Raw genomic sequence first — 26,337 nt, forward strand, 5'->3', positions numbered from 1 at the left:
ACCTGGGAGATAATCAGAACAAAAATACACTTCTTTTTGCAATCTTTCGGTTTAAAAAAAAAAAATAATCACAAAGCTACTGGATGATACAAATAATTTTTTGAGTCAACATTTATAATTGGAATTCAAAATCAAGCTAAAAGTCTCACAAATTGCTTCATTGTGTTATTGCACTGAAAAGAAATAATGAATTGGTACTGTAAATAATTGTAATAGCTTTTTGACAGAAAAAAATAGTCTTATCACTGAGCTCACATCTTTCTAAGAGGAAAAGCCCCAAACCTGCAGTTTTACAAAGAACAACTTTTCACATGAATGTTATGACCACCTTTGCTCCCAGGGTGAAAGTCCCACCACCACAGAGGGCAGCCACAGCTGACAGTCACCTGAGCACCAAGTGTCCAACCTACAGGCACGTGGTAGCTACATTATTAGGTCTAAGGTGAAACAGCTCTTCTTCATCCTCCTCCTCCCCATACTCATCTCCTGCTCAGTACTGTCCTCTGTGCTGCACAGCTCAGACTGCCCCACCACAGGCTGTTTGATGGCTTGTTTTGTGCTGGAGCTGCCAGCAAGTCCTTGGCTCCCTGTGCAGCCCAAGAGCTACAGAATCATTTAGAGTGGAAGAGACCTTTAAAATTGAGTCCAGTCATTAACCCAGCACTGCCACTAAACCATGTCCCTAAGCAACACACCCACATGTCTTGCAAATACCTACAGGGGTTGTGACTCGACCACCTCCCCTGGTTGGGTCTCTCACCATCTGTGTCAGGAAGTTTTACACCCCACATACTTTGCTTTGCTGTATTTCCAGCAGACAACTGTTAAGTTGAAGTCCCTCTGAAGAACAAGGGCTGGCAGGTGAGAAACTTCTCCCAGCAGCTTAAAGAATCCTTCTCATGGAGCTCTGTCACTGAGCAGAGGAGTTCTCTACTTGGGCACACCTCCCATGGGGTTGCTCACTTCTGCTGTTGGTGTTGGCCTAAAAGCAGGGCACTCCCTGCAGCTGGCACCTGGGGCACCACATATTCCCACCGGAGCTCTGCCTGGGCAGCTGCATCGGCCACGGTGGGTGCAGAGCTCAGGGAGCCTGTGGCTTTCTGGCAGGTGGACACCATTGCTCCCTGGTTGAGTTGGCAGGGCTTCAGCACTCTCCCTGCATGCCCTTCTGCACAAGCTGCCATGCCAGCTGCTGTGCCACATCCTGTTTTGCCTTCCCCGTTTGTGGCACTCCCGGTCACTGGTGCTGCCCGTATGTGGGACGGCAGAAGAAAGATGGCAAGCTCCAGAACAACTCATCTCCTCCTAAAATAGATATTTAAGATGAGAATTACCTCCTGGAGGTGTGTCCCCACTAACTGCAGAGGGAGCATAGTTGGTCAGCACACCTTGATTGCCTAATGAGAAGTCACAGGCCCCCAGTGAGGAGTTAACACTGAGTGGAAACCCAAAAGTGAAAGGCAGTGATGAGTAAAGATCTCAACACCCTCTCAAAGTGATAGCACCTGGATAACCTGGATAAAGCAGGGAAATATATGAATCTCTATGCTTGGCAAATTCTCAGGCAGCAACACAGGGAAGATCACAGACTGATTGATCTTCCTCTGCACATGCCCCATGGAGTCCAGTGTGTTTGTGCAAAGGCAGGTCAGACGCAGCTGCCTCCCTACCACCAGAGTCCTGGACGCCAGCACAGCTGCGGGTACCAGCAGCCGAGAGGAGACGCGGGACTGCCTCGGAGCTCGGGTCTGTCTGAAGGGGCCACAAGATGTCACTGCTGCTTTCACGAAGGCTCCTGTGACTTTGGCACTGACATATACGTTGGCGAGCAGATTTACTGAAGTAATCGCCGAGGAAGGCAGCAAATACAATGCACGGGCAATTTAGAGCCATTTAGAAACGTTTAGTAAGATTATTCTCCCAAATTCATCATGAAGATGCCCTTTTATGCTGTTGAGAGGAAAAAGCCTAGTTTATTTAAAGCAATGTTTCTTTCAACTTCTAGAGTTCCCAGTCCATCCCTTCCCACAGATTGTGTATTCCTTACAATTTAAGGTCACAACTGGCATGAATATTATACACTAATAGTAATTTCCTCCTGTATCTTATTATTGATGACATGCTTCCCCTCTTAATGTTCACACAAATGTTTGTTTTAGGTGTCTTACAACAAACGTCCAGCACATGTCAAATGAGACCAAGGGCCAGGGCTTGTGTGACACACTCCCCCAGCTCCATGTGCCACTGGGAGCTGAGTGGCACAGAGAGGCTGTAGGAAATTACATCCCACTGCTGACCTGGTCCAAAGTGACAGCTGAAAGCATCCACAGGCAGCAGATGTGGTGACAGTCACCAAGACAAAGAGTCTGTCTTTCTCACTCCTCTTGCTTCTCCAAAGATAAAAGCATTCTCATCATAAAAAGAAAATGCTGGCGGTCTAAAGAGTCCTTACTTTTGATTGCTTTAAATCCAGCTGTTTACAGCAGGTGGCATTAAACTCATTAGTCACCACAGCAACACTGGCAGCACCACAATCTCTCCCTGAGTTAAAATAACTGTGTTCAACTGCTGCTGCAGGAGTCTGAGAGAACAAATGCTGCTTCTGACAAGTCTCTTGGATCCCCCAAATCTCCTCGATGCTCCTGGGGACATCTGACTAGTTGTCATGGGAGAGAGCTATATATCATCTGGTATCTCGTAATACCCTTTTCATTCAAGTACTGCAGCTCAGTAAAGCCCCAGCCTCACTAGAGACTCCATACAAGCAGTGGGATCCTGCTTTAGGGAAACGGTTTATCTGCTCTGAGCTTTCTGCAAGGTGCGTTCCCAAACTCCCAGATGATCCTTCTACTTTGTTTTTAAAACTCAAGCTTATGTTCCAGGTGCAGAGGTTAGCTCTCCAGTTATACACAGAAGAACTGACAGATGGTGTACTGTCAAGACTATGAAACCTCCACTCCAGTATGTTAAAATTTAAGGGCTTTTTGGTGTGGTTTGTTATTTGTTTTAATTCCTGGCAACCTGTGCAGGGGAGGTAGTGCTTTTGGAATGATGCAGAAAGAGACCAAGTACTCCATAAAACCATCTGTTCCCTCTCTGGAAAGAAAGAGGCTGAGGGTGCTAAAGAACTTGATAACCCGAAAGACTGAAAAGGCAGCACCTTCGGGGAACAAATATTTCAAACCTGCAGATGTGGCAAACTGGCATGCCATGTTCTCACAAGTTAACCCATCAGCAGTCCCTGGACAAAGTTGAAGAGATTGCAAGTAATAAGGCAATCAGAAGATAGGAGTGTGGTGACCATTTATTGATAAGCACTTGTAATTTAACTAAATCAACTTTCTTTGTTAGGACTCTTCACTTAAAATCACAGTGTGATTTTATTAGCTCATTGCTATTTAACATTTCCATCAATACTCTGAACAAGCAGTGTTGATGAACCACTCAAGTAATGTGGCAACTGGCAGGAGTGGAGAATTTGGACAGTGCTGTGCTTCAAATTATTGCCCTCTACACTGGGCCTGCTCAGACAAAATGTGTTTCAAAGTGCCAGGTGCAAAGTTAAGACTTTTTGGAAAATGGCATGTAGACAACATTTCCCAAATGATAAATTCTGTTAGAAGCCACATAGTAGAAGTAAATCAACACAGTTCTCCAGTGTCATGCTACAGCAAATGCAATCATCTAGATACACAAATGGGAGAGCTTTGAATAGGGAGCTGATTTTGCCTCTAGGCGAGTATTCAGCAGGCTGATATTATATTTCCAGTTTTTATGTACTTTAGTAAAGATAGGAAAAATTAGAAAGGCAGAATAGGGAAAAACATAACATGAGAAAACACCTTACAGTGAAAGCACACAAAGAGTTCAATGGAAGTAATTTATTAAAAGAAAAAAAGTGAAGCTAAATTCTGTATAGAGAGCAGAAAAAAAAAGCTTTGTATCTCTTCAATCAATAAGATAAAAGTGCAACAAGAATTTTGAACTGTATATTAAAACTAGAACAATTCAGATCAGAAACACAGGGTGTAAACTTTTGATAGTGAGAGGAATTAACTATCAATACAACTTTCCAGCTGGATATTTTCACTAAGGACCGGGTGACCTTTTTTAAGAGAGACTTTGTCAATCATAAATGTATGACATTAAGAGATTCATCCATTTCTGGTTTTGTCTACATCTGCTAGTTAAGAAGTTGATCCATTTTTCACTTAACAGCAGTAGCAGTCCTTACTGTCATCATACAGAGATTCAGACTGATACTGATGACAGCTTATATTTTAGAAGAACCTTAATCTCCCTCATTTCTCCTGCAGGTTTCCAGAGACACAATATTGAAGTGAGTGTCCCACTGGAACATTTCCACTCTAAAATGCTGAGCCTGATACCCAAATCAGTTGGAAAAGACATTTCTTCCCTCATACAGCAACCAACCAGCTGGAAAATTGCTTCCTTACAGTGCCACAGAAAAGTTGATTGATGCCAAAGGACAATGAATATCCCTGGAGACCCTTTAGGAGGCTGTGGTAGGTGTTATGAGTTTCTGATACACTGGAAAAGTGCCAGAATTTGTCTGCAGTGTAGCTTAGGATCAGACATCTCAGCATGGGAAGGTTTCTGTTGGCTGCAGTGGAGCTATGACTTAACCCACTGATAAACTTTCTATTGTGGCTCTGTCAGGCACAGGCACTGTACTGAATATAATTGCAAATGGCTCTTATTCAGTTACTTCCTCAGGTACATTCTTTTAGTCTTTCACAAACAGAAAATCTGGGACTAGGGTAGTATCAGCTTTGGAGTGAGTGGCTGGGACATTATAGCCTGATTTGTCTCACTGATACTTCTGCAAAGCGAACTAAACAATGGCACATAAAAGCAAAATGATTCAATGAGAAACTCTGACTTTGACCTAACCAGACTGGATGCTAGGAACATGTGGCAAAGTGCTAACAGGACCTGTTTTATGCCAGTCCCTCAATGGCTGATCTGTAGGACATATTGAAGATTCAAACCCAAAGAATCTAACAAGAGATGCCAGAGTGTGTTAAATACATGGATGGTCTCCACTGGAAGAGAGCAATCCATGTGGTTATACCAATTAACTGCAGCTGAGAATCCAGATTACTAATGACTTGCCAGCAAATATATGGAAGAGTGTTTCATAATATTAGGAAACCTAAGAATTCAGGTTTACCTATTTACCTATTAACTTCTCCACGTGTCAAACATATGGTGTGGTAAAAGATGAGCAGGACCACTGGCCCTCACTGGAGCCATGCATTCAGCTGATTGGAGGACTGCAACAGAATAACCAAGCACTGTGCTTGGCATAGGAAAATTTTATATATATCCATTTAAAGCAGTTCTCAAAGCCCTCCTTAAAAATAAAATAATAAAACAAAAAAAAACCCAAACCCAAACCAAACCAAAAACCACTTGGTAGATAAATATCCTAACTTGCAACTGTCTGTAGGTGAAGCACAACACCCAAGTCAGACTCTCTCTGCGCTTCTGCTCCCAGGAGCACTCCCAGAGTTTTTTCCAGCTGGCTGCTTACCTGTTATGAAGCTGATGGTGGAACTGTCACAGCAGCTCAGCTCTGGGTCCCCCCAGGTCACCATGGTGACCCGGAAATTGTAATACCAAGCAGGCAGCAGGTTGGCTATTCTCTGTAAGGAGACAAAACACAAAGAGCAGCTGAGGGGAAAATTCACCAGCATGAGGTGTGACTTACGAAATACAACGATATTTATAAATCTGGTGCCCACACTCATTTTACTGAGCTTCCATACCTTACTTCAGTCAAAACCTCCGAAATTTGGCCTTTCAATTTACTAAAAAAAAAAATCTGTGCAGGGAGAGCAAACACAGTTGTGATGGCTCTGCTGCTCATCTACCTCATGCACCTGCTCCAAGGTCCTACCTGCCATGGGAACCTCTCATTGATTTCCAGGGAGGGAAGAACAATACCCACAGAGCAATCTTCCATCACAAAATTCTGATGTGATGAAGGCAAAATATTTAACTTTTTTATTTTGATTAAATAGGTCTTGAGAATAAATTAGAAACCATGTTTTTGACTCAAATATTGTCACCTTAAAAGACGTTTTTTTCCAATTTTCCAGTGTTTTTCACTTTCCATTATCATTTATTATAAATGAAATGCAAATGAAACATAAGAGACATAAATTAGACATGCAAATGTAAATGAGATATAAATGAAGTATAAAATGCAATATATGTTATATTATAATATCACACGTAATATTTAGGTTAAATTCAAGTACTTCCATTGACAGCACAAAACACTTCAAATATTTAATTTTTATGTTTAAACGAGAAGCCTCGTGATATTTATAAAATTCAAAATAAAAGCAAATTGGAAATAATGGACATTTTCAACAAAGTGGAAATAATTGCTATTTTTACAGATCTCTGTTGTTTGCAGTGGCCTTTTTTTTTTTTCTCCAGATACTACAAGACAATGCAAATGTAGGGTTTGTGATCTATCTTTATGATTTTTGGGAAAAGCTGTATCCAGATTGACACCAAAATCTTGAAGTTGCTTGGACTTCTTCTGACACGCCCCTGGTGTAATATTTAAAATACCGTCGCTTTGACAACTTTAAAATAAGTTTCAGAGCACAAAATTAATGAAGCAACTAAACAGACTAAAAAGACAAATTCAGTTCCAAAGGCTCTCCCCAACTCTTAGGACTTCAGGAAATAATATTTGATTATTCAAGTGGTTGGATTTTGATTCCCCTGCCTTCTCACTGTTGCTCCAGAACACACCACTCACAGATGTCAGTAGATCATCAGGAAAGTTTTGGGACATGGTGGGATTCTGGAGCACCATAGAGAACCCAAACAAAAATTCACCACTATCTACCTGTATGTTAAATGTGATAACAGAGGGACGGGGAGACATGTTTTTCCTAATACAAGCTTACTCTTTAAAATTATTCTTTAAGAAATGCTTTCAAATTTCAGACTGAAATCCAGACAAAGGCTTCCTTGAGCAGAATTTGCAACAGCAAGGGGTAACATCATCTCATTTCCTAATGAACCACATTAACTCTGGATGATAGCTTTGCTTCTTAGATGACCCAGATCACTCAGTTATTACTCTATTTGTGCTGAGTCATGATTACAAGATATTAATTACTCATTTGGTAAGTTATTTTTGTTTTTAATTTCCCTGGAGATTTATTGTCACGTACCCAATTACAGTTAAGGCGCTGCAGCCAAAATGACTCCACAAATGGTATTTTGCAAATCAATTACAGTAAATCACTGTGGCTCTCACCAGCAGCAAAAGTTATTGCTACCCTTTTTGCATACTCATAACTTTCTGAACTACTAATTTCAGCTAAAATTGCTTTCTGTCTTGCACTACAGCAAAGTCTGAATAAAATCTGTTTACCTTCTCTAGGAAATAATGGAAAAGAAGAAGAAAATTTCACTTCATATCTGCAAAGACGCCTGTGAATATATATGTATGGGTGTTCTTAGAGAGATCGGTGCACAACTGGTTAAAATCCTGGCATAAGTCTTTTTAGCTTCAGAAACATGAAGGAGGCTATTTTCACAAAAACATCTCTGCATCTAAGCCTTCCAGATGGCACACTGCAAGACTAGCCCACGAGCCCCAAATCCATATTATCCATATTAACTATGTAGATAAGGCTTTGGACGACGCTCCCCAAGGAGATGATGGAACTTTTAAAGCCTCGACTGACAAACTGACCCACAAACTGAACCCGCCTCTGGACTTGCTGAACAACAAAAAAAGAGGCTTATCTCCTGCCTCATCACTCTGCTGGAAATTTAGCACGCTTCAGCTGGCACTCCCTTACTTCAGAACAGAAAATGCCTCTAGCATATGGGCCATTTTCTCTGCTTTGCTTGGAAAAATTGTGCCAGGCTTAAAGGCATATGTACGTATTCATGGGGAAAAGGCTGGGCAAAGAAGTGTCACAAGGTGCCAGGACCACACAGGCAGGGAAAAAGGAATAGTCAGGAATGGTCACTTTACCACAGAGGCAGTTAAGGAGATGGTTGCTGCTATTTCGTAGTAAGTTGTCCACTCAGAGGTCATCGTTGATGGGTTGAAGTAAAACATCTCTACAACGTATTTCCTGAACACCCCAAGGAAAGGTCTGTTCCAGCTCAAAACCACAGCAGTAGGTCCCAAAGGGTAAAGTGTCAGGTCCTTTATTCCAGTGGGAACTATAAATCAGAAATTATCATTAGTAACGTGCATGTGTTATCAGTTGCACTTTATTGTAAAACAATACCTTTCCTTAATCGAGTTCTACCTATTTCTGGTTTGTTCCTTACTTTAATTCCCAAGAGCTTCTTTGACACAGTTGAATACCATTTTTTAAGCATTTGTTCTCCAGCTTAAGATCACTTTTTCAGAAATGTCTACAGACCACTTGGTGTTGGCTGCTTAGCTTGAGATAAGGCACAGGGCTTGCTTTTTCATAAATGAGAGTTCCATTCTACTTTGAAAATCAGGATGCTTAGCAGATATTTCAAGATGCTCAAAAACAAAAGCATCAAAAGCCGTGACACCATAAGAAAGAACATTTTTTATCTCTAGCCCTCCTTCCCCGGGGAAACTAAAGGTTCTGTCATGTATTGCTATTCTTGCCTCACAGGTGGTGACACTGAGAAAGAGGAGTCAAGTGATTTGAAAAATGTCACATAAGGGTCAACTTCTGCAAACTATACTGGTCTGGAAAGCAATTCTTCTTCATGACTTAACTGAGGCTACTTAAATAAGTACTTTGATACAATTCACAAGGGTTGCAGAGCCCCAGCTATTGCACACTGGGTCAGAACCGAGACTAGCACCCAGATTACTTCAACCCATGCTAACACATGATTGCCTTTACCTTTATAAATCATTTACTATGCCTTTTCTTTGCTTTCTCTAAAGTGCTAATACTCACACAGTGAAAGTGAGCCTTAGGCTAAACATGGGGAGAATTGAGCACTTTTTAAAGTGGATTTTATTTTATTTGAATTTCATTCATCATTAACCACCGCTGATAATATCACAGAACAATTTTTTTTTGCAGTTCTATTATTTTAATATCAAATTCAATATCCTTTTATGAAATGAAAACTCATATGGCTGTCGTGTTAGTGCATAAAAACATCCTCTTTATAATAATAAACCTATGAGATGTTCTGATTGCCATTTTGAGCTTAGTAAGAAATTTTTATGGAAGTGAGTCCATAAAAAAGGGGAGAAAATGAAGGAATTTACTTTGGGAACACATGATTTTACTTTCTCAAATAAAAATAGAATTTTTTAACTACAGCGAGAAAGAAAATCAAAAGCATTTAAAAACATTGTCCAAAGAGAGAAACTTCAATAATAACTAAATATTTGTTTACTTACTATGTTCTTACTTTACTGAAATACACCATATTTTTCAATTTTTTTTCATATTTTTCATACTTTTTCAAATTTTTATTCAGACCCAATTTATGAAAATACACAAGGATATTGCCTAGAATGAAAAGGCCCTCATCATATTCACTAGTCCACATATTTGCTTTTATGTAAGGATTTAACTGTTAAAAGGTTGACTTCTTTTTCTGTTTCACTTTCTTCTCTACGTCACAGAGGATGCAGACTTAAAATTACACCTGCTCTCCCACTGGGCAGACTATTTGTCAAAAGGAGAAGTTGAGTGATTCAGGTTGAACATTTCTCTGCAAAAGTAACTCTATATACTGAATCTCTTTCTCTTTGCACCAAAAATGAGCACCACTAGAGACAAACATATGTTCAAGTGTCCAAGGGTGAAGGCAGTTCTTTCCACAGGGCACTCTCTGCATGATTCCTGTCCATAACTTCTCTCTATTTAATTTTGGTAACAACATTTAAATGTGAAATATCTTCCTTCCACTGAATAAGTATTTTCACTACCTCAGTAATGGGCTAGGCAATACAAGAAAAATATTCTCAGTAAGTGTTCATTAGACTTGAAATAACCAACATGACAATTTTTTACTCCCTCTTGGGATCTAGGACTTTATGAATATACCACACATATTTGAAAACAAACTCAAACAAACACTTTTCAAACAGTAGGTGCAGGGATTACCAATGGAAAATGTAACGGGGTCAGAAGGTGGTCCCACCAATGGTCCTTTCCGTAAGTAGACCACAACTTGGTACTGGGCACCAGGAACGAGATTTTCAATGAGGCTGCTGCTTGAATTCACCTAATAGGAGGGGAACACATCAGATATGAAGTGTTTACTTGGTTAATTAGAAAGATATTGAAACTGTACTTGAATGACTCCAGTTACAGAAGGCAGGAATCCGAACACACTGGCATCGACAGCAAAAAAAAAATCTGTTCATTGAGTCCAAAATGGCAAAACTGTGAAAGTGGTCAGGACTGACTTGACAAATAATCTGACTCAGAGAATCACACTTGCCTGGCTGCATAAGGTCAGCTATCACACTGTAGACCCACTCTCTCCTGCTGTCAAAGTTTATTAAAATATTCAGGCTACATTATTAATTTTCAGGTGATATTATTCAGGCTGGAGTATTTAGACCATGTGTTTTCAATCAAAGCCTGAGGCTTTTCATCCATCATCCACTGCAGCTATGTGAGCTGAAGGCAGCATTATGGGAAAAGCTGTCTTCTGAATGCATGTAGTAAGTGACTCCACAGTGAAATCAGAGAGGAATTATTCTCTGTCATTCTCCCCTCCATGGCATTAAAAAATGTGACTAAGGGGCACTGTGTTTTTTCTTTACAAGTTTGAACATCACCATTAAAATTTCTGCTGTGCCACACCAGGTTTCAGTCAGAGCTGGAGGCAGAATGCCTGACCAAGTGACTCCTGGTCTGATACAATACAAAAAATCTTATCTCCTGAAGACTCCACTAACAGCAAATGCACAGAACAGCTTTGAGAAAAAGCCTTCACACATTCCTTCTCGAGCTGCAGGCTGGTATTTCCTCCTAATATTTTCTTCACAACCTTTCCAAAGTCTGTATCACAGCCACCTCTGCACTGGTGGTTTACTGCAAAGCACATGAACGTATTAGTGCCAGCACAGATTTAGTGAGGAACAGAATTTGATTTTACCAGCTGCTTTGGAAAGCTAAATCACTTTTAAATCTTGCACCATGTTAGAATGGATAGAACTTTGCACTGCATTTTGCCCCTTTTCAGCTCATCAAGAAGAATTCACACCAGCAGCTATAATAAGCAGGTATATATGTATAAAAACTGGTAGAATTTGATAAAAAAAAATTGTAATGGCAGAAAGAATCAAGTAACTGTAGTTAGACTTTCCTACCTACTGGCAATAAACACAATATCTGTACTTTTACAGATATCTTGTTTATTCATAGGTTAGGTACTTATTTTTGAGTTTGTAGATGCATCTTGTAGTAATTACTTAAATCATAAATGTATATACTTGTGACCTGTGGTTTATAATCACCTATCATATTGTTTTGCTTCCCATTTAAATGACCACACTTTTAATAAAGAACTTGAGATTACAAGCTGATTCTGAAAAACAATTCTCAAATTGTCATGAAAAGACACTTCCAAACCCTCTAAGTTCACAGTCATTCTTGAAATAAAACTCCAAATTTTTGATAGAGATTCATTTTAAAGGACATTTTTAAGGGACACAGAGTCTCATATTAATTCCCTTGCAGTGCTACTCAGAGAGTTGAAGGAGATGAAGATTTATGGGGAGTGCTAGTGGTCTCCTTCCATTCTCATGGGTGAGCAGAGGGTGCAGCAGGGCAGCACTGCAGTCCTTTGCAGACTCCATCATCACACATATTTAGGGAGCAAGGCAGAAATCATGGCACTGCTCAGAAAATGGCCTTATCAACATCTTGGTAAGGTTACTGAGACATGGGCTGAAACCTCTCTCTCACTGAAGCCACTCGCCACCGACCCATCATAGACACGGAATCTGATGTGGGGTTGCCCTCACTAAGGGCTTCAAGTAACAGAAAACTGGCATGTTTTGGGATTCAGGATTCTTGATGATTATAAACACGTCCCACACAGCAGCAATAAAGAACTGTGGTCCATCCAAATCACAGGTGGCCTGAATTGCTATTTACTTCCTAGTGCTGACATCTTTTCCTATGGATGAAAAGAAAAGCTGCCTTCTGATCATCTCTAAACTTCCAGAAAGTTTACAGTCAGGCTCTGTATTCATATATAGGATAGCTAAGAAATAATTTATGCTAATTGGATTATAATGATGCATGTGAGCACTCCACTTAATACAGATGGATTACAGTACCTGCCCAAGTGTTATTATGGTATGGCACCATTTTGCCTACTGCCACAAAAATGTCTCAAAGGGTACACCATAACTCATAGGCTTGAAGAAAGGATTGGTCACAGTCAGTACAACAGAAACCCTGTTTTAACAATACTGTGGGGTGTATTGCACACTTCTGTTCCTAAATGCTGTGCTCTCCCCTACTCTGCAGCCCTGAGCCTGACAGAGCCCTGGAGCACGACGATTCCAGACAGCAGGACTGTGGGAAATTTTTTCCTGGATTTGAAAAGGCTCCAGCTTCTGCTCCTTACCTCAGTGCAGTAGTGTTTTTCAAGCCTTTGACTTTCCTTTTGCTTCTGACAGGTCAGGGAGAGCACAGACACAATGGTGTTGTTGCCGCCGCTCTCGTGTGATGCTGTCCAGGATGTCAGGGCAGTAGTGGAGCTCAGCACTGTCACGGTCACATGCTGGGGCTTTTCAGTGAGCTCCTCTATCCATTCACCTGTGGGACCTGGGACATGTCCCAAAAGCATATGTGAGCAAGCCACTCTATCCATTTGAGGCACATATGTTAAAACACCCTTCCTTCATGGAATTATTTATTGCTAGTGAGGGAGGCTGGACTCACTGTTGTCCATCTCCACAGCCCTTAGGCAGTCAAGGTGGAAGCCCCTGGGAAACAGTCTGTACCTTGAGTTATTTTACCTGTAGCAGAGCAGATGACAAAAGAAATGTGACTGTCTGGAAATTCAGACTGCAGTATTCTCTCTTGCTTACCAGAAACCACCCAGCAATATCAGATTTGCTTCAAGGGAATGTTTAAAAGCAGTGATAGGCAATAATGTACAGATCATTGACCAATATTAAAGGATAAGCACACAAAATTTTTCGCCTCTCCACATACCAACATACCCTCCAAGCATACTATTAAGCCTTGAAGCGTGAAAATCAAATTCACAGAGGTCACCACAGCGGAGAATCTCATTCTCCATCAGACTTTTTGAAGCACTTGCTAGACAACGCAGCTTTATAGATAAAATAACAGTTTGGAAAATAACTTCAGCTAGACTTGGTCAAAATTTCAGATTTCATGAAAATAGTTAGTTCTTCTTGTCACTTTTAAGTGATGCCTGTGACAGCTCTCGCCTTGACATTCCTTCCTCCGTGCAATTCTAATGGCAATTTACGTTTATTGATAAAATAAAACAAATGCCAGAGCAAGAACGTGGTTTGAGATCAGTCTATAAGATTTGGCAATCCATACTGCTACCTGGGTACAACAAAAGCATTGTGTAATACAAGCCAGTACTTTGACAGGATGATTCACTGACTGAATGCTACAAGGAGAAGATAAGACTGAAGCTATGGGCAAAATTTATTCACGGCAGCAGACCCACACCCATGCAGGTAAAAAAGAGGAATTTGATCATTAGATTAGTCTCTGGAGCCAGTGGATGTACAAGTAGTTCTTACTATTCAGAAACAGTTTCAGCACTGCCATCAAGGGAATTCAGATTGGAGGCTGGAGAATGGAATTGGAGATACTACATGTCATGACCCAGAGTTGTAGTCCCCACACAAAGTGCCTACCTTCTCAAACTTATAAAGAGGAATAGAAAAGCAATCTCAATGTAAGACTACTTGTACACATCTCTGATTTGGCATTTTACCAGAAATACATTAAAAAAATCTATCTAAAATACTAAGGATCTTGCATTCACCAGAATAAATAAGAAAACTGTCAAGAATCCTCATCTGGTTCTAAAAGCCTGCAAAACTAACAGACGAAAGCCCAAACCCCAAATGTTCTCATATGTTATACGTAAAATCGAAATATTTTTAGATTCCTGTAACGTCTTAATACTTATACCCAATGAGATTCAAGTTCATCCTTTATTTTGCCATCCACACCCCTACACTGTGGATTAGTATGTCCTCATTTCTCTCAGGTGTCTGTCCACAGGGAGCACACTTGATGGAGGACCCTGAAATGCATATTGCTTGACCAAAATAAGTCACACCTTGTAAAATGGAATAACATTTGATAATAATAGCAGTGCTACACATTTGCATACTTTAATGCTTTTCATACAATGAAGCTGTCTAATAACTACTCCTAAAAAAACCCAGAAAACAGTGAAATTATAACAGCAGAGACACTTTCTCTTGTGTGCTGTTTTCTCTTTGTTCTTTGTTTTTCAGTTACTGTTTCTTTCAAGTATAAAGTTGTTAAAAAACCACTAGAGATAGTGGAATTGTTTGGTGCAGTCAAGGATTATTATAAATTTAAGTCTAAATAGTTAGTATTTGTAAACGTTATGAGCTACTAAAGACACAATCTTTATTCGTCTCAAGCACTTAAGTCGTTGAGCGCATTTCCTTTTAATATGAATTTTTCTGTCAGTTTTAACTACTGTGTCTTGTTGCAGCATTCATGATTTGGGGAGACAGTGTCTTCCCACAAGTAAAACTGTGTAGTGCTGCAAGTATTCCCCTTTCTCATTGTATGGGCATTCTATAGTGTATATCTATTTCCTTTTGTAGAAAAAAGTACAAAGGTGACCACAGCCATCAGGAGGATAATGATCTGAATTCACCAACACCTGTCTGGCTTGCTGATCTAATTGTCAGTCACGGTATTAGTTTACACAGTAGTTTATTATTACTTTGCCTTTTACTAAATCTCCAGTTAAGAAACTCTGGGATTCTATAGGGAAATAATAAATTACTTTTACTCCTTTAAATTTAGCAGGCTGAACTACTTCACCTACTGTAATTTGCTCCATGTTCTCTCAGAGACCATGCAATTTCAGAGTTCAGTGTTTAATTGTGCAATTCCCACACTCTCAGCCTGAGCTGCCCTTCATTCCTAACCCAGTACATACAGCATAATCCAAGAGTAGGGAAATTAAATATTTCCAAGACTCTCTATAACCACCAATTATTTCTCGGAATTAAATCCTCATTTTGAAAGATGCGAAAGGGTTATTTTTTTTTTCAGTGAGCCACTTCTGAACCCCAGGCAATGACTCCATCACATCACCTGCTTTCAGTTCTTAGGTCTGCCAAGATGACAGGATGAAGGCCCATCCGGACAGGATAAAATATATAACACATTTGCATTATATTTCCTTCACCGGCACAGGGAATTACAGAAGACCAAACTCTTCTGATCCTCCAGCAGATGCCAAAAGTGCCACAGTGGTCAAACTCTACCTTACAGTTATGCTATTCTGGGAGAAAAAGATTGAGAGATTGTTGAGATACTTACTGATATAAAAGCTAAGTGTTTTTGCTGATTGACTTCCACGAACTTCACAAGAGCCAGAGGAGCTAAATGTTGTTACAGACAACTTGTATTTTCCTGGTTCTTTCAGTTCAGCAACAAATTTGTGAGTGTCCTCACTTACTGTCAAAAATTCCATTGAGTTCTCTAAAGCAGGAGGGGAAAAAAAGTGTGGATTAATTGAAATTTGAGACTCCAGAGACTAAGATTATTTACATAATGTTAACGTTTTTTCTGCCATGAGATTAAAAGGTATCCAAAAGGACTGGATTTACATTGGTAGTTATATTTTTTGCCATCAGCATAAGAGTAATTAATGACAAATTTTGCAGTATAGGACAATTAACCCAGGCCAAATTTTCATTCTGTGGAAGGCATGATAAAATAGGGTTGCCATGGCTGAGCTAGTGAAAAACATCACACCATGAGAGAAAAGGAGCTTCCATTTTTCCACCTATCGCATTCTTATCCTGAAACCAAAAAGTATTTTCCCTCAGCATGGAAAGGCTTGTGAAAACTGCCAGAAAATAAAATTCATTTGGATAAAATAGATTTTAAACCAGAAAATCTTCGAGCACCATGGCAATCTTTTTGTATCCTCATCTCTTAAAAAAATCTCCCCATTTGTTACCACAGCCTCCTTGTGGCCTGAAGAACGTGTTTGGCAGTTGTAATCTGTGACAACTGCTGATCTGAGTCGAGACTGCCTTTTCTGCATGTCCCCTCCAGTCCAGCTCTCCCTGAGAACCTTTCTCAGCAACAGTGTGTGGTATAATGCACCTTCTTTGTCTCAAATTTCTATCAGCTCATTTCTCCTTCCTTTTATAACCAGAATGGCTTTACAAAAACTACAGTGTAAACAGTGAGATGGTATGTGCAACAGTATAAATGTTGTTCAACAAAATAGAACTGCAAACTGTGATTTACCTCTCCTGCCTTACTTTTATGACATCCAGCCAGAACTAGAGGCTATTCAATGCAAGAAACTTCTCAAGAAATACAGGGGATCTAACAAAGCCCTCTGAAGTACAGTACTAGATAATTGCTAGAGAATTACTAGTTTGTAGAGACAATCCATCAATGGAATTGGAGACAAGAGGTACGAGAAGGGTTTAAGACTCTGCTTTACCTTCCCTTTCAATATTAATATGGAAACCATCAAAGGCAGTAGGTGGCTTTGGGGGTAACCAGGTCAGCACCATTTGCACAGGAAGGAAGGGAGGGGGCTCTGGCGTGGGTCTTCCAGACTTGTTGGCATCACTGGCCTCGTAATCACTGGAAACTGCATTGACAAACTCCTCTTCACCCTCCGATGACTCGGCTTCGTTAGACCACCACAACGGCTGCGACGTGGTTTCGTACTCAGTGCTGTTCGAGCGGGGCTCCCACCAGGCTGCAGACGTGTTGGCTGCCGGAATTTCAGGTGGGTTGCCAGAAAAATGGCTAAGCTTTTCTTTCCTTACGACTTCTTGTGGTCCCATAAATGATTCTTCCGCAAAATTCCCGCTGTGCTCTTCCCAGTTGTTTCTGCTGATTGGCACAATCTGAACGGAAATGTTTCGAGGTGGGTAAGGAACTGAAAGAGAAGCAAGGGTTAGCCTTTTAAGATGTGTCTGGTGTGAACCTTCAGCATGTGTTAATTCCCCAGACAAATAATATTTGCAAAAAAACAATGCAGCTAGGGATACTTTGAAACAACTTGTTCTTCTTATTATTCTCCCATCTCTTACATATACATATAGAAGGTGTGATTCTAGTGGGATCAAGCTGAGTATAACTTCACAGAAGAATCATGATTCAAGAATATCAGGAAGAAAAGTAGATGTGAAGTCACAGTAAATCAGATTTCAGTGCTATTACAGCAACAAGGCTATCTGAGTGTGATTTTTTTAACAGTGGACCTTCATTTACTTTATTGTGTCTTCCAGGAAGATCTTGATCAAGGTAAAAAAATATCTCTACAGAAATGAATTGAAAAATATATGCAAAACTAATGTATGACATAGCTCATATTTTAAAAAAATGACCTTCACGTTGCTGTAGGTCTTTTCAAATGCTTTTAGCAGCCACCTTTTCACAAGCATTAAACATCAGTTTAAATTTTAATATTTTTGAAAGCTTGATCTTAAGATGTCTGGTCTCCAGAAGACAAGATTCTGGCACGCAAAGAAGTGCCAGGAGGGGATCACACAGCATTTTGTCTGCCTCACTATAGTTGCTTGTCTGCCTCTCCTTACACATGACAAGCATGAGTAGCCTCTGCAAATAATTTTGACTGGTTCCTTTTATGCTGGCACTTTACAACACACTAATTTGTTCACCTCCCCTGTCCCAGCCACAGCCACTAATATAAAATCAGATCCCATATCCTCATTGCAGTTTATGTGAAAAGTGATGGATGGGAGGGCATCAGGAAAGAAAAATGGGATCCTGTTGGTTGCATTCTTATGGTCCAATATCTGGATAACTATATTTAGGATCCTCAGGACAGAACTCAGCTGGCAGCAGTTGGCTTTGTTCTGTTCAAGGCAATGGACCAACACCAGTGTATTCATCAGTGGATTTGGCCTTTTGATTTTAACACTGGTTCATTTCACTTTGGACCCTGAAAACTGTCTGTGGTCCAATAGATTACTAGAAGAGTTTTGGGCATTGTCCCAGGACCAAATTAAATTAGTTCTGGACCCTGAACAAATGCAATTTTCAGCCTTCGCAATATTGGTATCTTGGAAATTAAAAGTTCATGCTTCAGGGCACAAACTGGCCACCAAGTGGGGCAACTATAACATTCTTCTGTGTGATAGAAAACTGCACAATGAGGAAGGCCTTCTCTAACAGTTTAGCTCTGATTCACTGCACAAGGAGACAGGCCAATAGAGATAGATCAATAGTACACTCAGTGCAGCTATTCCCTTGACTTAAAAATTAATTCCTGGCACAAGGCCTAGGATATCTCATGTGAAGCAGAATTTATTTTCTAAAAAGCAAGTTTTATAACAGAAACACTCACACAAATTTCCCTTTGCACTGTTTGTACACACAGCCCTATGGAACAGCCACAGCATTCTCTTCCCAGGCTCCTGGCCTGGAGCAGCTCCCAGGACTGCTCCTGCACAGACCCTCCTCTCTGTGGGGTCAATCCCCTACCCACAACAGAAAGAAAAGCTGCTATAAAGAGTTGAAAGAAATGGTATGTAATAATTTTCTTCACCTGTTCTGTGCTGTTTGGGCTCGTGCTGGACCCCGCTGTATTCCACCAACGTGCTCTTGTTGAAGGTTGCTTCTGATACCAACTGGAATGTGATGTTACTGTAGCATATACCTGGCAGCCAGTGATTGAAAACTGTTTTACCTTTAAAGAAATCTGCAGAAGGATTTAAAGAGAAAAGAAGAAAGGAAAGCAGAGGATAATGCATCAAATGTTCACCTTCTGATAATGCAACTGCACATGCTGACCTGGCAGTGTTTCAGATGTTTAAACATTGCTCAGCCTGCTCTGAGACACGAAATTATAACAATTCAGTTTGCCAAAAATTTTCCTGGCTGTCAAAGCCACTTTGCTACCAAAAAAAAAAAAACAAAAAAAAAAAGCCCAGCACAAGAAACGTGAACTACTTTTCACAGGCAGGGGAACTGAATCTGGCAACCTGTTCCACATGACACTGAATATCTCAAAGAGCACCTGACAGCTCCTGCAGACCTTTAACTGCTGCACGCAAAACCTTCTTTGGTCTTTTGCTGACTGAGGCACAAGGCTCAGGGTAGATGTTCAAAGGAGCATCCACATGCAACTGAGCACAGGCTGCAGGACTGAGGGCTCGGCTCACATCCACTGTCAGTGCACGTGTGGCCTGAAGAAAAGTTGCTTAGGGCTATTTGGCTACAGGAAGCAGTGTGCAAGCTGATTAGTGAATCTCTTAATTTAGGCTGACTTTTTTGTTTATCAGCAACTTTAGCATTATAGCCCCTGGAACCATCTATTAGTTGTAGAAGATAAAAATTACTGCTGGTATCCCTTTTGTTCTTTGGAAAGAGGTCACCTATATTTTCTGCTATGGTCCAGATTTGCCTTTCCTAACTTTTGACACTTCACAGCATTGAAAATGTGACTTCTAGACCCAATTTGTACTGAAGCAGAGACACCAAAATTTTCTGACCTCCGTCTGGAGGTGCTCATCTCCCTCTGCTGATTTTAAAGAGAGTTTACAGCGACAAGTCTTCTGTTCTGGGAGCCTTAATTCAGTGCCTAAAATTCAATTCAGCACATACTGGATTCCTCAAAGGCATTTTACTGCCACTATGCAGTGTTAAACCTTTGGGGGTTTAGGGCCCACAGAGTGTGTGGGTCTTTCTTGCCCCTCAGGGTGCTTCCCACAGGACAGTCACATTTACATCTCTCAGACAGATGCTGTGCTGAAGCTATACAGGCAAAAGGGAGTTCAGTTATAAAAAATGAAAAAAGAAAGCAGAATTTGCTCTTGTTAGATCATTTAGGTAGTTAGATTGGTTGTTTAAATTGTTTAGGCTGACTGTCTAGACTGTTAAATTGATTGCCTTTGATTAGATTATTTTAAGAAGATTGAAATTTATATTACCCAGCATGGTTTATTAGCTTAGGGACAATACTGAATGTTACAGTAATATACAGCATAGTACTATTAGCACTGTGTCATTGTATGATGATACAGAACAACCAGTTTTAGATCCTGTGCCAAGAATCAGGCATATTGAATGGGTTTCCCTGCTCTGTGGTATCCCAAAGCTTTCCTATCAGCTGTTTACCAGACAGGAAACCTTGGCCAGAGGGAAGAGACTGGGATCTTTTTTAGTGCTTTCAACTGACACAAAAATCCAGGGATTTCAATGAACACATCTAGAAACCAAAATGTGTCTGTCTCCTTCCTAATGAGATTTGGGTTTCTTTCACTTTTCCTTTTCTTTTGAATTGCAGGGAAGATAAAAAGAAATGGTGGAAATTATTTTTTGGATTTTAGTGTACATGTTAATTTGGAAGTACTAGGAATTGGGGATGCCTCCCCAGGTTGATTTCAGACTGATTAAAAAAATCCAGACCACCAAGTCTTCCTCTAAAATCCAAAAGAAAGGAAATATCACTATAACTAGGACAGAAGCAAGTTTAAAAATCCCAAGTGAAAATACCAGCTCAAATCAAAGACCCATCCCTTACTTCATTATATAAAAACTATTATATAAAACATTACCAGAAATATAAATCATTATAAACAATACATGTCAACACCACACCCAAGACCACTGTTTAAAATGTTTCCAGCAGAGTTAGCATTCAGTTTTAGTGGAATAGTTTTCTCCTACCTTTGTACAGCATTGTTCTGTAGTCTTTTCCTTCCCAATAGCTTATATTTACCCTGGTAAAAACATTGTACTTCTCTGGGTACTGAATTTCAAACAATACTCCTGTTTCTGGAGATGGTTTGTAATCATAGATAGAAACATTGCTCACAGGAAGGGGTTCTAAAGGATATACAAACAAAAGGAAAAGAAAGGAGGAAAGAAACAGATTAATAGGCAAACTGAATTCACCACACATATACACCATTAATGAAATAAATGGTTTTGCTAGGTATGGCACAGGCCCTCTTAAAGCTACCTCAGGGCTTCACAGAGGTCTGGGGAAAAGCCACTCGGGACATTGTCAAAGCCAATATTTCTGTGTCCACCTTCCCCCCAAAGTAATTTATGTTCTTGACACTTAAACTTTAAGAGAAAAATTGCTGTATTTCCCATAAAAAATAAGGTTGACATATAGAATTTATTATTTACAGCACTCACAGTCATCACCTCAGGAAGATCTCCCGTCTTTAATACTTGCCAATCACGTAAAAGTGCCCAGACAAAAACAACAAAACACTTGAAATTGCTTGTGACTTTGGCATAAATGTAAGCTTTTAAGATTAACTGAGAAGCTTATCAGCATAATGGCCAAAGGAAGCTGCATGAAGGAAGATTTTCTATTTTATCTACACATTTCTTTATTTCATGGGTAGTTACACAGTCCCCATTCTTACTGTGTGAGAGGGTCACCATCTTCAACATATCTATCCACATCAAACTTCTACAAAATATAGCAGAACCATGACCATTATTTAATAGATGAAGAACTGAGGTGCAGAGAAGTAAAATGGTTTACTGGAGGACACAGGGAAAGCCTGTGCCCAGAAAGGAGGTAAGTGAGGCACTGACAATTTAGTGCTTTGAACTCTGAGCCAGGTAGGCTACAAAAAGTAAGTAAAACATCCCTGTGTCCTGTGATGTGGAATCTAGACCAGTGTAACTCCGTGAGCTAAGGAAAACTATGTCAATTCACCGCAGCTGGGAGTTTGGACTGTTGCTAAAAATAAGAGAGTCACAGTTTTATTCATCCTTCTTTAGCCACAAAAAAACTCCCCAAACAAACCAAAAAACCACAAAAAACAATCCACCAACCTGTTTTGCTTGATGCTCTCCTCAGCGAGAAAAAAATGATAGCAACCCAACTATACATTGGTTAAGAGGGACAAGAAAATATTCAAAACAAGGTTATACTGCTGGCTGAAATTTGTCATACTAACATATTTTAATAGAGATATTTAATGTAATTATGCCTACATCCTTACAAAGATCAGCATGTTGATTTAGTTCTTGCACACTGTAGGGATCAGGCTGCAAAACTCAGGCTGTTGATTAGCATGGCCTTGGAGGACCCATTTGAGTTCAAAGTTCTGCTGCTGTAGGCCCTGGAGAAAAACTAATAAAATGTTTTTCCCCAAAAACCATATAGTCACGATGGGCAAGAGAAAGAGCAGATGAAAGGGAAGATCAGTATCAGTATCAAAAGGGGGATTACCCCACAGAGGGTGGAATAGGTTAATCAAAGATAGGAAAGCAAGACTATAATGTAAGAGAAAACTAAATCCCAATGACCAGCACAGTGTTTTCACTGCAGCATTAAGTTTCCAGTGTGATGAGAAGCAGAGAAGAAAAACAACTGGGAACAAAACCACAGATGCAAACAGAATCTCTCACCAAGTCTTAAGAAGAAGTCGCGTTGTCACGTTTAACTTTGTCAGAGCGTGGCAATGCAACGGTGTGGGACTTTAAAACTATTTCTCATGGCCAAGACACTTCATTAGCTTCATCCAGTATGTATCAGTATATTTGTACATCAACCACTTACAAATAGAAAATCCCAATCTCACAGATACTAACAGGTACTTCAGTGATGGGATCTATGAGAAATCCTGCTGACATTTCACGAGAGCCTAGAAATAAATCGGAATAAAGCAGATCACAGGAAACAAAGCCTCTTCTTTCTGCCAAGACTCTTCCCATCGCTTATTCCAAAATAAATAGTGGATCTGACTATCCACACGGCCAGAGGGTTCATATCACAGCTCACACAGCACATGACAGTAGTTTAAATGTCAGTAACCATCTCTAAACAGCACAACGCTTACACGCAGTCGTCTTTCATGTTAGTGGGTGTGCCCTGGGCTTTCTTCTGCTGTCTCATTCACATCTGAGGTCTTGTTTCTGAAAGAATTACTGAAACTTTCTTATGTCAGTGATTAAATTACCCCACTTGTTCCTTCCTACAACAAATCAAATAAAGGATGGAAGCTATATTCATTTTTAATCCAAATGATTTTTCCTCCTGATGCTTTGATTTAATTAACCAATAATTGAATTAAGTGGTAATCACCACAGACTCTCTTTCGTGTTGTTATCTTCCACTCACTATCCTCTCCTTGCTCATGGCTGATGTTAGCAGAGTAGCATGAGTAATATAATGCAATTTAAAGATTCTTCCATTATCTTACTTCCTTTGGCACCAAATCTTCACATCAAAAGCTATTTGCACACTGTGAAATTAAAAGAACACTCAGCAGATAACCATCATGTTCTGTTTTTCACTTACTAACTGCTCCTAGGGTTATTAAAATTAAAGAATATGTAAAATGCCACTCTTCACTATCTATATTTATAATTAAACAGTCTGGTCTTTTTAATTTTACCTTTTTCAGTATTTAGGATCCAGCTTGTCACAGATTTCAGTAGCTCCCAAGAAATAACCTAAATAAGGTGCAATTATAGAATCAGAGAAATACAATACTTAGGGCTTTATAAGCACTCTGTACCACATTGAAGTCATATTACAGAAGGGACCTAGGCCATTTCAGTGTCCCTCTAATAGCTTGTTTAAGGTATTTCTTCATGTACAATCTCTTTATTTTTAGACTTGCAGATTATATTTTTACACACACAGACAAGCTTGCAGGATCAAGACCTAAATTTGCCTTTTTTTTCTTAGTGTCTCAGAATCTGCTGCTCCTGTAGCAACTGCTTTCCCATTTCATCTGTTTATTGGAAATTCAGCTTCTCTGTTTCTCCAGGACCTTACAGCATTTTGCATTTAGTATATAACTTGCATCACACAAGAATCAAGATAGCATAATAAATGCACCCAACATCTTCCTCAAATGCCCTGGAAAATTCTGGATGCTAAATCCTCCATTAATGCATTCAATTTGTGCCAGACACATCAATATTTGCAATTCGGGGAGGGGGAGGAGTGGCTGGGGGTTACATTAAAAATAAGCACTATATTTCAATCCTAATATTTGTAGATTGTGTCACTCTACAGATTGAATTAATGATTTATTACTGTTGTAGCTTAGATGCAAGCATTACATATGGTTGGTTGAAACACAACTGAGATCAACTCTCTTGCTTCTCACACTCACACCCAGATTAATCACTATTTATCTCCATATTGTGACTTTTATGAAAAAGATGCCCCATTAATGGAGTGACCTAACTCCCACAGGAGTCCCCTTTATTCACATGAAGAAGTTGTGATTTATATAATTTTCTCCCCAGGACGACACTATTTATGTATCTATATGACCAGCTGGAACAAGTCACAGCCAGGGTAAAGCTTCCATTATGCTGTAAACTTAAGGATTGTTTTATCTCTTGCTAAAAGAAACCTCCTTTGAGGTTAAAAAGCTGGTTTTTTAATACTTTGGGAGCATAATGTTCAAGTTATGATAGGTAATAGAGATACCATGTGCTATTGCTTACGGAAGGGAATGTAAGTGAAAATCTGGACAGTGATGGTATATAGTGTAATTTCTACATGGTCACATAGGATGATAAATAAAAAGATGATATAAAACTAAAAAATAATATTATCACAAGAGCAAAGGTATATCTATTTTTCTTGAACACATTGAGTCCAGTCATTTAGATCATCCTTACAATGGAAATTACAGCAGGAAATCATATGGTACCAGTTCTTTCTGTTTCTTTGATTGTGATAGAGAGGTTTTTTAACCTTATAAAGAGAATAACATGATTTATTTGCTAAAGAATCCTGAGTATTAATGGACCTAGATGCTATTCTGAGTTACGTTTCAAAATTAGGGTTGCCACAGATAACCAGCCTTTTTAAAGATGTTTCATGTCATCTTCTGAGGAAGAAAAAGCAACCAACCTGTGAAGCTCCCAGTTCAACAACTTTGATCCATTAACAAGCCAAAGGAAAGGATTCGACCTGCTGAATCAGTTCCTGCAGCATCTGGCACAAGGACAACGGAGCATTAACTAAGTCTAATGCCAATTACTTGCTGAGAGCTGGAGATCAGAGTCACAGGCAGCAGGCCTGTTGGTCCCTTGAGGAGAATATTTTTTGTAGAAGACACTGAGGCAGAACTCTCCCTAAAGGGAATATATTTTACAGTGATGTATGTAAGGAATCATCAGCTTTTGAAACAATGAGACATTTACCACTCACACCTCCGAATAAAAGTCAGGCAGAGCTGCTCTTAATTACCATCAGAGATCCTCAGATCCTGGTTTCTCCAATTCCCAGCAGAGATACGTTTTTCCTACAGCACACCATAGCTTTTCAATTGACTGCTTCCCCCATTCCTTCAAATCTACAAACACTTTTGCCTTCACAATAAAAAGAAAAGTTGACAGTGAATTTGAAAAAAAAAAATTGAGGCTGTATGAGTATGAGTCACCCTGGGAAGAATAAAACAGGGTTCCATAAAAAATAGAGGATGAGTGAGAATTTCAGTTACTTATTTTACAGACATACTCTTTATTTCTCTCATAAACTACTTTGAAATCAATCAGCAATAACATGGAACTTTCCTTCAAATTTTGGAACACACTAAATGAATAAAAATTTTGGAGTTACTTCACTCCCCTTGAAAAGCCAGAGGTCCAAAAGCAGAGGAAAGTGGGTTTGAAATAGTTGTGTTAGATACCAGAACTACTTCTAACATTGTCCAGACTGAAGACTGGAAAGAAAGTCACTTTGATGGGCACAATACAATTGCACTCATAGGAATCTGGACAGGATGGTTGTGATTCACATGACTATTCTTGTGAAAATCATCACAGGAACCTTTAAAAGGTAGTCAGGGTTTCAGGTTCTCTCCTTCAGTAAAGTACTGAGACCAATTTGCCGAATACAGCTTTGCTACAGAATCAGAAGAAAAAATGCTATTTTGTGCTCAAATTCCATGTTACTGGTTTCCCGTCTAAGAGCTGAAGGCACGCTCTCTGTTCATATCATCCTTCTTATGTCACAGCTCAGGAAGCAATGCAAGGATGTGGGCTGTGCTCCAGCTGACAAAACCCTCGGGTTCTGTCTCAGTTTAATGAGACCAAAGTGTTTTGCTAAGGAGGATGAGTTATGAGGAAGACCAAGCTCCTCCCT

At 39.7% G+C, this 26,337-nt stretch overlaps 1 protein-coding gene across 1 annotated transcript in view; it reads right to left on the reverse strand.

Annotated features, from left to right (window-relative positions):
- The window catches only part of PTPRO (protein tyrosine phosphatase receptor type O), a 156,325-nt gene that overhangs the window by 37,062 nt on the left and 92,926 nt on the right, over positions 1 to 26,337 (reverse strand). Inside the window, 8 exon segments of the mRNA XM_032687231.1 lie at positions 5,558 to 5,669; positions 8,039 to 8,232; positions 10,128 to 10,248; positions 12,613 to 12,812; positions 15,573 to 15,734; positions 16,717 to 17,163; positions 18,799 to 18,951; positions 20,922 to 21,080. Of these exon segments, the coding sequence (XP_032543122.1) occupies positions 5,558 to 5,669; positions 8,039 to 8,232; positions 10,128 to 10,248; positions 12,613 to 12,812; positions 15,573 to 15,734; positions 16,717 to 17,163; positions 18,799 to 18,951; positions 20,922 to 21,080 (1,548 nt within the window).

Source organism: Chiroxiphia lanceolata, chromosome 5 (genome assembly GCF_009829145.1).
Source record: "Chiroxiphia lanceolata isolate bChiLan1 chromosome 5, bChiLan1.pri, whole genome shotgun sequence".
Classification (NCBI taxonomy): domain Eukaryota; kingdom Metazoa; phylum Chordata; class Aves; order Passeriformes; family Pipridae; genus Chiroxiphia; species Chiroxiphia lanceolata.